Here is a 12,600-nt window from a genome sequence, read left to right on the forward strand (position 1 = left end):
TGAGCTTACGATCTTATGATAGTTTTCTTTTAAATATTTGTACATACGTTTGTTTTAATTATTATTATTATTATTATTATTTCAAAAATAACATTTGTAAAAAAAATTTACTAATAATAAAAATATGTATGTATTGCAAAAATAAAAAAAATAAATAAAGTCACAATCGTATTTGATTTTCATACAAAATGTAGTTTACGTGTCGTAATTTATGTTGTAAATAAGATTATGATGATGATTGAGTTGATGATGAGTCATTTCAATAAATGAATCCAATAAAAGTTTTTTTTTTTTTTTTTTTTTTTTTCATAAAAATATTATTATTAATATTTCTTAAATACGATCTTAAACAGTAAAACACAAAGCGTAATTATGAGGCACCTTCTAGAGCAATTTCAGTAACTACGTCAACATAGAAAGGTCCTTCGCTAACAAACTGTTTGATTTTTTGCATCGTCTCGGCGTCAAACAAATTTGATTGTGAATCTTTGAGATTTTTTACAATTTGAAACTTTACTTCCTTAGACTCTTTGAATGATTCAATGTTCCTATCTAATAGAAACTCGATCAATCCAGGATAATTTGCAATGTATTCTTGACCCCATGGCTGTGATGCAATTACAGAAAAGACCTGAAGGCTTGCTACTCTGATATCGGCAAATGGTTGCTTACATAAAGAAATAATGACCTCCAGTGGCTTATCGCTGATCAAATTGAACCAAGATTTTGTAAGTTCTAATGATCTGTTGTCTTGTTCTGATTTTTCGATACTCAAGATTGTTATCAAAGAATTCAGTGCATCAACTTTATATTGTGTCTGCCAGGTCTGAATAACTTTTCCAACCGTTTCCAAGCAAGTTGTTGTTAAATCTTTGTTACATTGGAGGACATATTTTCCCTCAAGAGTACTTGCAATATGAGCAAAAGTCTCAATTGCTATTTTAACATGATTCTGCTCATCAGAGTGGAAAGTTTTTGAAAGAGCAGAAATAACAAGTGGATATTTTGAGAATACTTCTTGAGGATACAATTTCGCCAAGTGTCCAAAGAAGCTCATTAAACCAGGTATCAACAATTGATCAAGCGGATTATCATTGACCGTGGCTATCCTGTCTGTCAACTTTTTAACAAATCCCTGCTCTTCCAAAAACGCTAGACCACCCTTTGTCGATGCAAGTTCACACATCGTCTGTAGTACGTTTAGTTGTAAAAGGATATCATCAGAATCGTATATTCTGAGCAAATCATGAAGATACCCTGAATTGATGGACGCTTCGAGGCCAGCCTCACTGCTTGTGGCAATTTCGACAACCACATCGTACACTCTAAACTTGGCCACATCACCGGCAGTCATGACTTTAGCTATTGCTCTCATCAACGGCCCGCTGTACAATAACTTTATGCCTTCCCGATTTTGTCCAATCCTCTTCAAAATCTTCATCGCAATTTGAGCCACGCCAATATCTTTATCACCAACGACTTCAATAGCTTTTACCAGTAAATCCGTCTCTTTCAACAGCTGAGGAAACAATTCTTTGTTTCTTGCAACCACGAGCATCTCTCCTAGCGCGTAGGCTCTCGCAATATTTTGGCTGTGAGATATCAAATCGTAAATGTCCGACTTGTGCTTCCACAGGACGTATCCTGGCTCCGCCACGTGCGAAAAATTAGCTATTGCGTCGCATATCTGTTCAGTTTCAAATCTGCAACACATTGAATTTTTAATTTCAAGGCTCAGCACAACGTTTAACCAATTAAAAATAACAAACACTTGGATAAACTTACTTGTCATTTGAGGTTAGCAACATCATAAACAAAGGTTTGAGATCTATCCTCTGGACGATACCTTTGCGATCGGCTTCGCTCAAACTGTCTAATTTCAGCTTGATTTCAGTCAAGATTTCCCTTCGTTGAGCCAATTCCTCCTTAGAGGCGAAATTGGCGATTTTTTCATGATACCACTCGGCCATAGTAATGTTTTTATATCCCAAACACTGTAGAATTTAATCGATTGAGTACTTTAAACTTTTTTGGTACTGTACAACTTTTGGTACTGTACATTATTCGATGACTTGGAATTTTGCGGTTTCAACCAGATATATTTATATATATAATACTACTTTGGGGGGATACGTGTTTTTGTGCGTGCTTTAGGTGCTTATGCGTTTGTATGTAGATGTCGTGACCGCGCTTCTGTAAAATCATTGTTTTTTATTTTTGATTTGATTTACATAAGTTATTAGCTGCTGCCGATAACATCCAACAGTGATAAAATTTAATTATTTATAAATGTGTGCCACATTACCGACATAAAAAATTTTCCATCGAATAAAAAAAAAAACCAAGAATGTGGATTCGGCAAATAAGAATTCTCGTATTCATCATCAGCAATTTATACTTATCCATTTGATCGAATATTGAAAACTACGCGTCGCTTTTTTAATAAATAAATTTCGCAAGGGTTTAAGGGTAGTGCAAGAGGTATAAACAATTTCGAGAATTTTTTTTCCAACATTCTTTTTTTCAAATTTTAAACATTCATTTAAAAATTAAAAAAAAAAATTTTAGCACTTAATGTAAATTTCGCGGTCTTGCAAATATAGTGCAAATATTTGCAAACTCTGCACTCACGATTTGATGCGCAGTGCGCAGTGTCCTATGCAGTAGTCCAGTTATCATCACACACCACTACCACACTACTTATCATCCTGTAAAGAGAGAGAGTTTCGTATTTTGTTGATGTTCAACGTGAATTCACGAGAAATATTTGTACTGATAGGTGAGGAAAAAAATTTCTGTAAATAATGATGATTAAATTATTTACTAATTACCTTGTTAAAAAATCCTACACAACAATACTTACGTGAGAGCCACATTCATTCTCGTTCGCGCCTGCTGCTCCATCGTCTGTTGTTGTTGTTGCTCTGATTATTATTTTCTCTTTTTAGTAATTCTAGTGTGTTGTGTGTAGAGTATAGAGAGAGCATGTAACACACTATCCTGACAATTGAATGTACCGTTGCACGTTGATTCGGTCGTGCAAGGTAGCCATATTCCTGATTAACCCGTTGAAATCGTACGTGAGAAATGAGAAATTTTTGCATGTGCAATCACATACACTTATACTCTTGAGAGCACGCAGTTTCTTCGATCGTATACGGGCCTCAATTCTCGCAGTCGTATACACAAATATTTGTTGCCAAATGTTAAACCGTAGCAACTTTTATGTTTTCACCTGTTGTAGTATTTAGAAGCATGATTTTTTATGTTTTCAATGATCTTTCCTCTAGTTGAACCACCTTTGTCTTGCTGAAACTATACCTACCAATCAGTTCATATTGATTTTTTGTAGGAACTTGAATAGATAAGAAAAAAAATATCAACAACACCAGGTAGAACGATCACAGTAACAAATGCCCGACTTGAATGATACCAGCGCGTTGGAAACGCGGCTTCGTCGCTTTCTCTACATCGGCAAAGAAAGTCGGCCGGAGTATCAACCTGGCAACTGGTTTGTCCACAACTACTACGATGTCAAAAACATTCCTTCTATCAACGAACTCGCTTCCAATCCTGACAAAGTTGGGCCCCTCATCTTTCTCATTCACGAGGTACTTCATTTGTACAAGATTCTGTTTTTTTTTTTTCCCGTTAGTAATAAGTATAAGTAGGTAAGTGGAACATGATTTGAAACGTAACTACTTGACATTACATAGGCATATACACGAGGCCTTGTGCAGAACACAGAGACACTAATTTTTGCCCTAGCTATGAGCGCTCGTCAGGAAATAAGTTTGGAATTAAAAGAAAAGGCATACAGTGCCATGGGTTACATTTGCAAAACACCAGACAACTTTATCCTCTTTAACAAGTTTACCTCACAGTTGAGCAAAAAGATTAACAACAAGAGTGGTTGGGGTCACGGATTGAGGCGAGCGATTAAAACTTGGTATGACAAAAAAACAGCTAGAGAACTGGCTGAAATTATTTGCAAGGGTCTGGGCAGGTATGGCTGGAAGCACAAGGATATCATTCGGTTGACGCATTACAAACCTGAGGATGAGAGTGAGGAATAATTTTTTTTTTGCTGTATTATAATTTTTGTGTATAAAAGATAAATTCTAATTTGACTTTGTTTTTCAGACAAAATGTTTGTAGTAGATTACATATTGCGAGGGATGAATGGAATTAAAAGCAAATATCAACAGCTTAATGAAGAGCAAACCAGTCTGATGCAATATTTTCAGTCGATTGAGGATTTCAAGCATTGCGAAGATCCAGTTGTGGCGGGAAGATTAATCGAAACCTTGAATCTCACGCTCGACCATGTCCCAGGGCACTTATTGACAGCCAGTGATGTGAGTGTTTTCATTTTATAAGTATACTTATGGGTATGGCAGTTTATATGTAATTTTATTTTCTGTGTTCCAGATATGGGAATCACTTGTAAGCGCGATGAGTATAAAAGATCTCGTGAAATATCTTCAGAGAATTCATAATTTGAAATTCCTAGAACCTGATCGTACTGTTATGATCTCCAAAGTTTTGGATGTTTTAAGCGAACAAAATTTTTTGAAAGAAAAGCCTATTCATCCCGCAATATTTTTAGTTTGTCTGAAAGATTACGAAAATTGTGGAAAGTAAGTGTTTTGGTCAATTTATAAAACCAATAATATATACCGTGAATTAATTTCTTAAAATTGATTTTCGCTCTTACTTTTACAGGCCTCTATCATACGAAAAGCGGAAGGTCAAGGAAAATGCAAAAACACCCTTCCAGCCACCTCCCGCACCCAACAAGAAAGTTATGGATGCTCTAACCAAACTGCTGAATTTGTCATTTGCCGTGAGTTAGATCTCCCATATATGCATTTACACACTCGTACATTAGCATTTAATGTTATAAAATTGACGATTTGTTCACAGCATTTGCAAGAAAGCGTAACCAACGTGCACTACATGATTACGATCAATATGAGTAAAACTGTCATTGAGTCTGGCTGCTGGCATTGTGGCAACGTGACCGTCGCTGAGGCTGGCTGTCTAATTGCACTGGCTCTTCTTCGAGCGGAGAAGAACGTCACCGTAGCAACATTCGTAAACGACGAGATAAAATGCGTCGAACTTGATCCGAATTTGAATTTCCTACAAGCTATGAACCATTTGAAAAAATTTGAATCCAACACAGATGTGGTTGATTTGAGTAAGCCCATGACCTGGGCTGCTGATGAGAAACAGAGCATCGACGTTTTCATCAACGTTATCAATCAAACTTATCAGAAATCAGACACTTCGGAAGCCGGTATAAAATCGTATAGGACGAAAATGGGCCAACCTAATACCAAGTAAGTGTATTCTGACGATTTACTGTAAATTGTTTCAAAAATAGTTAATTATTAAAGTAATAATAATAATAAATTTTGTCTTATTACAGGTTGGTGAATTGTGCCATGTGTGCCTCTTCGACACAAAGCAAGAATACTTACGATAATCATATTCTAACGATATGCGGCTTTGACGAAAAGGTACCAAAAATTATAGAAGCTTTCGCACGATCATTTTTCTAAGTAACTACTGTAAAAGGAGTAAAACAAACTTTTTCTGTATTTGGAAGTTACGTAAGTTTAAAACAGATATTTTCCTCGTTTCGTTATGAAAATAACTCTTTAACTGTATAGCGAGAAAAAACGCCGATTTTTTATTTTTTAGAAACAGCAGGGCATTAGAAAAAAAAAGTAATCACTAAAAGTGTTCAAGCGTATATAAGTTTATAGTTTTTTCAAAGAACTTTGAATGTTTTATAAATGTTTTACAAGTTTTGCATCATACGTAAATACCTGCAATTAGTTAAAAAAGAAAAAAAAATGAAAACAATTTCTAAATCCTAATACTCGAAGAAATTAATATCATAAATTTTTCTTAAAAGTGCGAAATCTGGTCCAAGCATAAAGAAAAAAAACACAAAAAATTCAAAGTTTCAAGAGAAAAATGGTGAAAATGACAATATTCTTGGAATATTTCGGCAAACAGAAATATTAAAAACTCGTATCGTACTTTAAGCCGTAATGTTCATAAAGCAAAGTCGGACGTAGGCTCGGATGTACGACGATAAGTATAACGTTAACTTGACTAAGCTTTATAAACTTAATTATATCGGTATAATCGAAACTTCTTAATCATGGCTAATGTACAGTTTTTAATCGACAACTGCATGCTCATTAGCACGTATAGATAATTAAAAATTAAGCCGTGTGCTATGGGTTTTAATACGACACGCCTTCTTTGTGTAAATCGTCCGGTTGATGTACATTACTTTTTCATTTATCTTTTATACGTATCACTTCGTTTGAGGTAAAAACGACACCGCCGTTATGTGTACAAATTAAAATTGATGAAAAAAAAAAACAAGAAAAACGAGAATAGTATCAATACCGAAGTTGAATTGTTCAAGTTAACCGTTGATGAATGTGTGCATATACATGTTTCTGTTATGTTTCGTAATTCACACAAGTTGATAAAAAAGATCACGTCAGGTGACAATTAAAACGATTAACCCGCTTGCACGGCAAATCATTAGCATTAAGACTGGATATTAGATTAGCTAGAGCATATCGGAAGTAATATATGGTGCATTTCTCAGTATGATAGAAATAAAACGAAAGATAAAAATAATTCAACACGAGAAACATGGATAAATCCTATTTTGATTTTTGATAGGTCACTTACTTTTTTTTTGTCCAACAGATAATGAGACAAAAAAAAAAAAAAACACAAAAGCGCTTCTCTAAATAAATTGTAAAACTCGATGATAAAGCAACACGAAAATAAAAATATATAAAAGTAAAATAACAATAAACGAATAAAAAATCGCGAAAATACTTTTCAGAACTGTGTATAACTTGTGTAAAGAATCGCATTACGTAGACTGGCGCGCCTCTGCTATTATAGATAAAATAAAATAAATTACGCGAAAAAAGTAATAAACACGGGAATAGGAATTCTTAAACGCCTCGGAAGACAAAAATAATAAGTTTATAGAAGAGCACGTTCAAGAGGATAAAATTTTCCCACTGTGATATGCATTTAGCCCCAAAGAGTATAGACGTACATTAGTATAATTTACTATTTATCTTCATATTTGCCATATCCAAAGTAAAGGAAAAAATGGAAATGAGAAATAATCTAATTACGCTACTGATACATTGCTGTGATACAAATACGATGTTATATTGTTCAATGTAGTTACAAAAATGATGGTGATGAAAAAAAAACAAAAAAACAAAAAAAAAAAAAAACGGATGGCTAAGCTAAACGTGTATATGTAGTAAGAGGCGCGCGCCCAGTCCGATTCATTTGTTGAATTAATGTTGAATCGTGTTTCAATTTAGCACATAAATTTTGTTAAAAAGTTGAAATAATAATATTAATAATATAAAAAAACAACAACAACAAAAAACATGTCAATATCCAGAATCTAAATAGTTGCGATGTCGGAGATAAATACAGCTTTTACATTATCGAACCTCGAATTTCAACTGGTGTGCATTAAACTTAGCGTTATAAAAACAAAATCGTCGCACCGATATTAATCTTATGGTACTCATGAAAAAAAAAAAATACAAAATCGAATTATTGATAATTTACATTTTATGAGAGCTGGCCGAACAAAAAATCTAGTTTTAAGCGTTCCTTTTTTGATTAAGGAAAAAACCAATTTGTTTGCTTTCTAACTCATCTGTGATCTACTTTTTGTACTTTGTATAGTGTCATTATTAAGCTTTTTACATAGCATGTTTTTATACACGTTTCCTTATGAGTATCGACAACGTCCTTTCGGAAAAAAAAAAAAAAAAAACGTAAAATAAACGTAGTACATAATTTTTGTAAATTTAGAATACTGACTCGAGGTCTTTCGAATATTTGAGAAAATATTAAAAATAAAATAAAAAGTGTAAACTCACATGGCTGTGCTCTGCAAATAAAGTCTGTTCTAAGGATCGTTAATCCCAACTAGCGCACGATTATCTGTAAATTTGCAATTTTTGCAGTATTTTTCTTGCTGTTTTTCTCTCCTGAAAAATCGAGCACCCGATCAAAAATGCACCAGTTGACTCGAGGTTTGACGACCAATAGTCCTCCCGTTTATGCACACCCGCGCATACTTTCCGTAACTTTAGGACTTTCTCATTAACGATCAGTGACTCTTTCCTATATAAATAAGAAATGGATTAACAATAAGAATAATAACAGTACTAATACTAATAATAAAAAAATTAATTATAAAAATATGTAGTTAGTGTAGTCATATTGGATTTCTCTTTGCGCGATTTTGACCGATAATCACAAAAAAGGGAATGTAAAATAGTTTGATAGGCAAAACGAACCGACGATTGCTTTGTGCTATATTTTAGGATCATTATTGTTCCACTGCAGCTTTGAATAGAAAAAAGAAGAAGAAAAAGTGGCTATTGCGCCGAGATCACAATGGCCTTGCCACACGTATTTGCGAATTCTGTTATTGAAATGAGGGTAATATTTTTTAGACAAATTTTTCCTAAACATATTTAAAAACAAACGTGAGTACCGAAATAATAATAAATAATAATTATGAAACAATGCGCTTAGAGTTGACTATGTTAATTGATAGTAATAGTTATAACTAACATTTATTCAACGCAAACATTTAACAATATTAAAATTATGAATAATCACTACTATGCGAGGCTTTTTTTAAGAAAAAGGACGTCGAGAAAAAAATAAACAAAAAAAATACCTACTAATATTAATATTAATGCACTATATCTTACTATTAGACTTGTGCTAAAAACTAAATGCATGTATATTAATATTACTTACGTATATATTAACTCTAGCTGTTGTGAAATCAGCAAAAAACAAAAAAGCGTAATCCACATTCATATACGTTTTAACATACAGTTATCTATGCACGCACTTCGTGTTATATGTAGTTACTATAAAGTAAACCTAGTCATCAACAAGAAATTCTGGACCAAGTATCTAATAGTATTGAAATGAAGTAACTGATGAAAGAAAAAAAAGGGCATTCGAAATTACTTAGGGATAAAAAAATAATCTATGACAATAATGTTAAAATTTTTAAATGTATAAATTAGGAAATAAAAGTATTCCGTTTTGGATCTGTTTGAAAAAGTTTCTGTGATTCCTGTATTGAGTTTGAAATTTCTTTCATGATTTAACTATAAAAATATTAAGTAAATTAGTTACCAACTCTTTAAACACGAATCTTGGCCATATTTTGTTTATACTTGGAAAGAAGTTTCGAACTCGTAAGTAGCTTATTAAGACAAACGTTAATAAAAAAAAAAAATTATGTTTCGAAAAAAATGTCAATTCTAAAGTAAAATGTATTACTTTGAAAACAAAAAAAAAATTCTTCACCAAACATTCACTCATCACGTATCGGAACATCTTGTTGATGACTTTTAGTATATAAAATCAAAAAATATTCTCTACAATTAAGTCTTACTTAACACTAGTATAACGTAAGGGATGAAAAAAAAAAAAAAAAAAAAATTGATACATGGACATTTGTAGCCGAACTCAGTAAAACTTGAAAATTAGATCGAAAGTCATTAAGTAGATAGAAAAAAAAAATAATAAACAGAGCATGTAGTCCATGACTTGTAGCTACAGTTACATACATGCTTCATCAATAAGAGAATTCTCATGAAATAAGATAAAGAGGAAAGAAACATTAGACACTCGCAAAATGCATTGAACAAAAAAAAAAAAAAAAACATTCTGTGCTCTCCTCGTTTTGGTAAACAAATTTTTATAGTTGGACAAGTTTTTCAGGAAAAACCAGTCTGTGTGATTAAACGAAACAATATGTTGAAATGTGTTCATACCTAGGCAAACATGTAAGAGAAAAATAAAGGGATTAACAAGTGAAAAACAAAAAATGTAAAATTGAAAAATAATGCAAAAGGAAAATTGTTCAACGACGATGATTACACGTTTACTTGAAGTTCTGTTGGTGTACCAATGGTACTGTATCCATTTGGAATAATTGGAATGGAATAATGGCTTTGTTTTCCCCACTCGAAACTGCTTCTTTGTTTTTTTTAAACTCTAATAAAATTTTTAAAACGTATCAACAATACGCCAAAGATAAAATTTTCTTTTCCCGTCAAATTAATAGTAATTTTTCACATGTGTATAAATGTAAAAGTGTGAAGAGGAATAAATTTGCACGATACAATGGCGATCTTATCCCCGCAACCATTGATAAAAAAAATGGAAAAAAAAAAGTAAATCTGTAAAGCTGTAAAAGCTCCGATTGTATTCATTGAAAACTAGTGTTCTGCGTACGCTTAAATTCTTAATCGCGTAGTTATTTTTTACCTCTTAAGACTAAGTAAGCCGCAAAATCAGTACAACACGCGAAAATTCACTCGTCAATCAGCTCGCAACACGTCAAATTGTTAATTGCGTTTATCCGATCTGGACAGCTGATGTGCGTATATAATTGCATCTTAGTTCGAATATAAGTTCCTAGAAAATTCTCTGTGACGTTTGGAATGGAATTTTCAAGGTTTAAGTGGCAAACTACCTCGAGGAGGGTCTCACGTGTGATTGTGTTTTGGTCGCTTATTTTTTCAATGTGTTTGCGCGTACCTCGGGAGCTTGAAAAATCGATTGTATGTATAAATTTCAAAGTGTTCCTATACCACAGCTACCGAGTGAAGAACAAATTAAACGATGCTGTCTAGATTAGCTGGTGATTCGAGTGATTATTATTTCAAAACCATACAAGTGCTACATTTTTCATAAAATTACGAAAAAGAAGAAAAACAAAAAAACACAAATTTGAATCTGCAAAGGCGTACAGTCTGAGGAGTCGAGCTCGAAAAGCGACACAGTCCCGCTCTCTGCAGTCCTTGTTTTGTACGATAACAAATAAATTGCGCATATACTCGTAGTCATTTTGCTGTTTGAACGCGGTTGATTCTAATTCTCGAAGAAAAATAGAGAGAAAAGCATTGTACAAAAGCAAAGTCATATTTATAGATTATATGTATACAATGGGAACTCGTTGTCGATGATGATGATAATGAAAAAGTTAACACTTGCGTCTGTGGGACTGTGCCGCTGGGATAAATAGAAAAAAAAAAAAAAAAATAAAGTAGAGCGAAGCTTCCTATATTCCCTTTCGCAGCTATGTTACGTCTACATCATACGGTATTATGTAGCGCAAATCGAATTTAACGAAAAAAAAAAGATAGGTACCGGTTGAATAATATTATATAATAGTACATTAAAAGCCAATATAATATACGCCTACCTTTCGGCCTTACTACTTCAATACACGACTCGTAAATGAACATTTGTACACTTACTTAGAAGCATACGTATATGTTATCTACACTCACAAAGAGAGAATAAAAATGCGCGTGCGTTTTCGATTTTTTTATTTTTTAACTTTGGTTAAAAAGAAAAAAAATCAACTCGCCTTCGATGATTAATATATTACGACTGTGTAAGAAAAAAGCGTTGCGAAAAAAAAAAAAAAAGCCTTCTCACCGATTATTTGTGACTCTGTATAATGATAAAAGGAAGAAAAGAAAAATTATCGCAATCTACCCTCGAGAAGAGTGCGTTCACGAGTCTGTGAAAACGATCTTCTTTTTTAAGTCAAAAAAAAAAAAATAAATAAACGGGAAAAAAATGATGAAAGAAGAAAAAAAAAAAAATGGAAATTGTACGTCGATTGTTTAAATTTACATACGACCGAAATGTTATTTTTGTACCTTCAGCGAGTACTACTGTATATTTAAACAATAATCCGAGACAGGCGGGACGAGCTCTTCGCTGTGAAACAAAATAAAGAAAAAAACTAAATCAAAGCAAAGGACGTTCCACCTACTGTTATATTTTTTAGCAAAAGAGCGAATCATACTTATTGAAGAAAAAAAAAAAAAACGCGCGCGTGAGTAGGCGGTCATTGTTTTTTTTTCCTGAAAAAAAAAAGAAAAAAAAAGTTTTTCTGGAAATGGGCGAGTAATTTTTTGTAAAGGAAAGTTTAACGAATTCACGGCAAACCATTCCCTTTGCACTGCGTTATTATGAAAAAAAATCTGTTGGTTTAGATTAAGGGAATTTGTTGTTTTAGTTTTTACCGCAAGAAAAATAGAAAGGTAGATGAACAAATTGCACGAAAATCGTCTTGTCCATCTACATCAATGCTGTATACTGCTGTTAATTGATTATCCGTGCTGTCCGAATTCTCGATCGATTGATTTATTGATCTTTGTTATTGTTAATTGTATTTTTTGGTACCATGCGAAAGTTCAAGAAAAAAATAATAAGAAATGCGTTAACACATAATTATTTGTTTTTTGTTAATTGAATACAAACAAAGCTGGATCCTTAAATAAATTCATCAAAAAACCACTTGCTTGATTGTTTTTACTCTCCATTTATCTCACTAATCCATAGATATGAGTATTTTTTATCATTAAACTTTCATCATCACGCAGTTTACTGATCCTAAACACCTGTTCGGTACATGCATGCTTATTTTTACCTACGTACGTACTTATTCAATATGTTTTTTAT

At 32.9% G+C, this 12,600-nt stretch overlaps 2 protein-coding genes across 3 annotated transcripts; one reads left to right on the forward strand and one right to left on the reverse strand.

The window, feature by feature from the left end:
• Positions 1-304: 304 nt before the first annotated feature.
• LOC106636622 (26S proteasome non-ATPase regulatory subunit 5) lies at positions 305-2,056 on the reverse strand. Its single transcript, XM_014349040.2, has 2 exons — positions 1,786-2,056; positions 305-1,703 (listed from the first exon to the last, which is right to left on the reverse strand). Exons 1-2 carry the CDS (start codon positions 1,968-1,970, stop codon positions 371-373), a joined length of 1,518 nt encoding a protein of 505 aa, XP_014204526.2. The 5' UTR covers positions 1,971-2,056; the 3' UTR covers positions 305-370.
• A 585-nt stretch (positions 2,057-2,641) lies between these two features.
• On the forward strand, positions 2,642-12,435 carry LOC106636567 (RNA-binding protein Ro60). Of its 2 annotated transcripts, none has more exons than XM_089593546.1 (8): positions 2,642-2,779; positions 3,353-3,611; positions 3,717-4,065; positions 4,144-4,358; positions 4,432-4,640; positions 4,726-4,850; positions 4,937-5,345; positions 5,435-12,435. In XM_089593546.1, exons 2-8 carry the CDS (start codon positions 3,414-3,416, stop codon positions 5,565-5,567), a joined length of 1,638 nt encoding a protein of 545 aa, XP_089449672.1. In that variant the 5' UTR covers positions 2,642-2,779; positions 3,353-3,413; the 3' UTR covers positions 5,568-12,435. The 2 variants fall into 2 exon arrangements, with proteins under 2 accessions (XP_089449672.1, XP_014204458.2); XM_014348972.3 differs by having other exon boundaries at positions 2,643-2,779; positions 4,726-4,846; positions 4,927-5,345.
• The last annotated feature ends 165 nt before the right edge of the window (positions 12,436-12,600 follow it).

The sequence above is a fragment of the Copidosoma floridanum genome, unplaced genomic scaffold (genome assembly GCF_036245765.1).
Source record: "Copidosoma floridanum isolate Cflo_tuat_1 unplaced genomic scaffold, Cflo_Japanese_pri ptg000019l, whole genome shotgun sequence".
NCBI lineage: Eukaryota > Metazoa > Arthropoda > Insecta > Hymenoptera > Encyrtidae > Copidosoma > Copidosoma floridanum.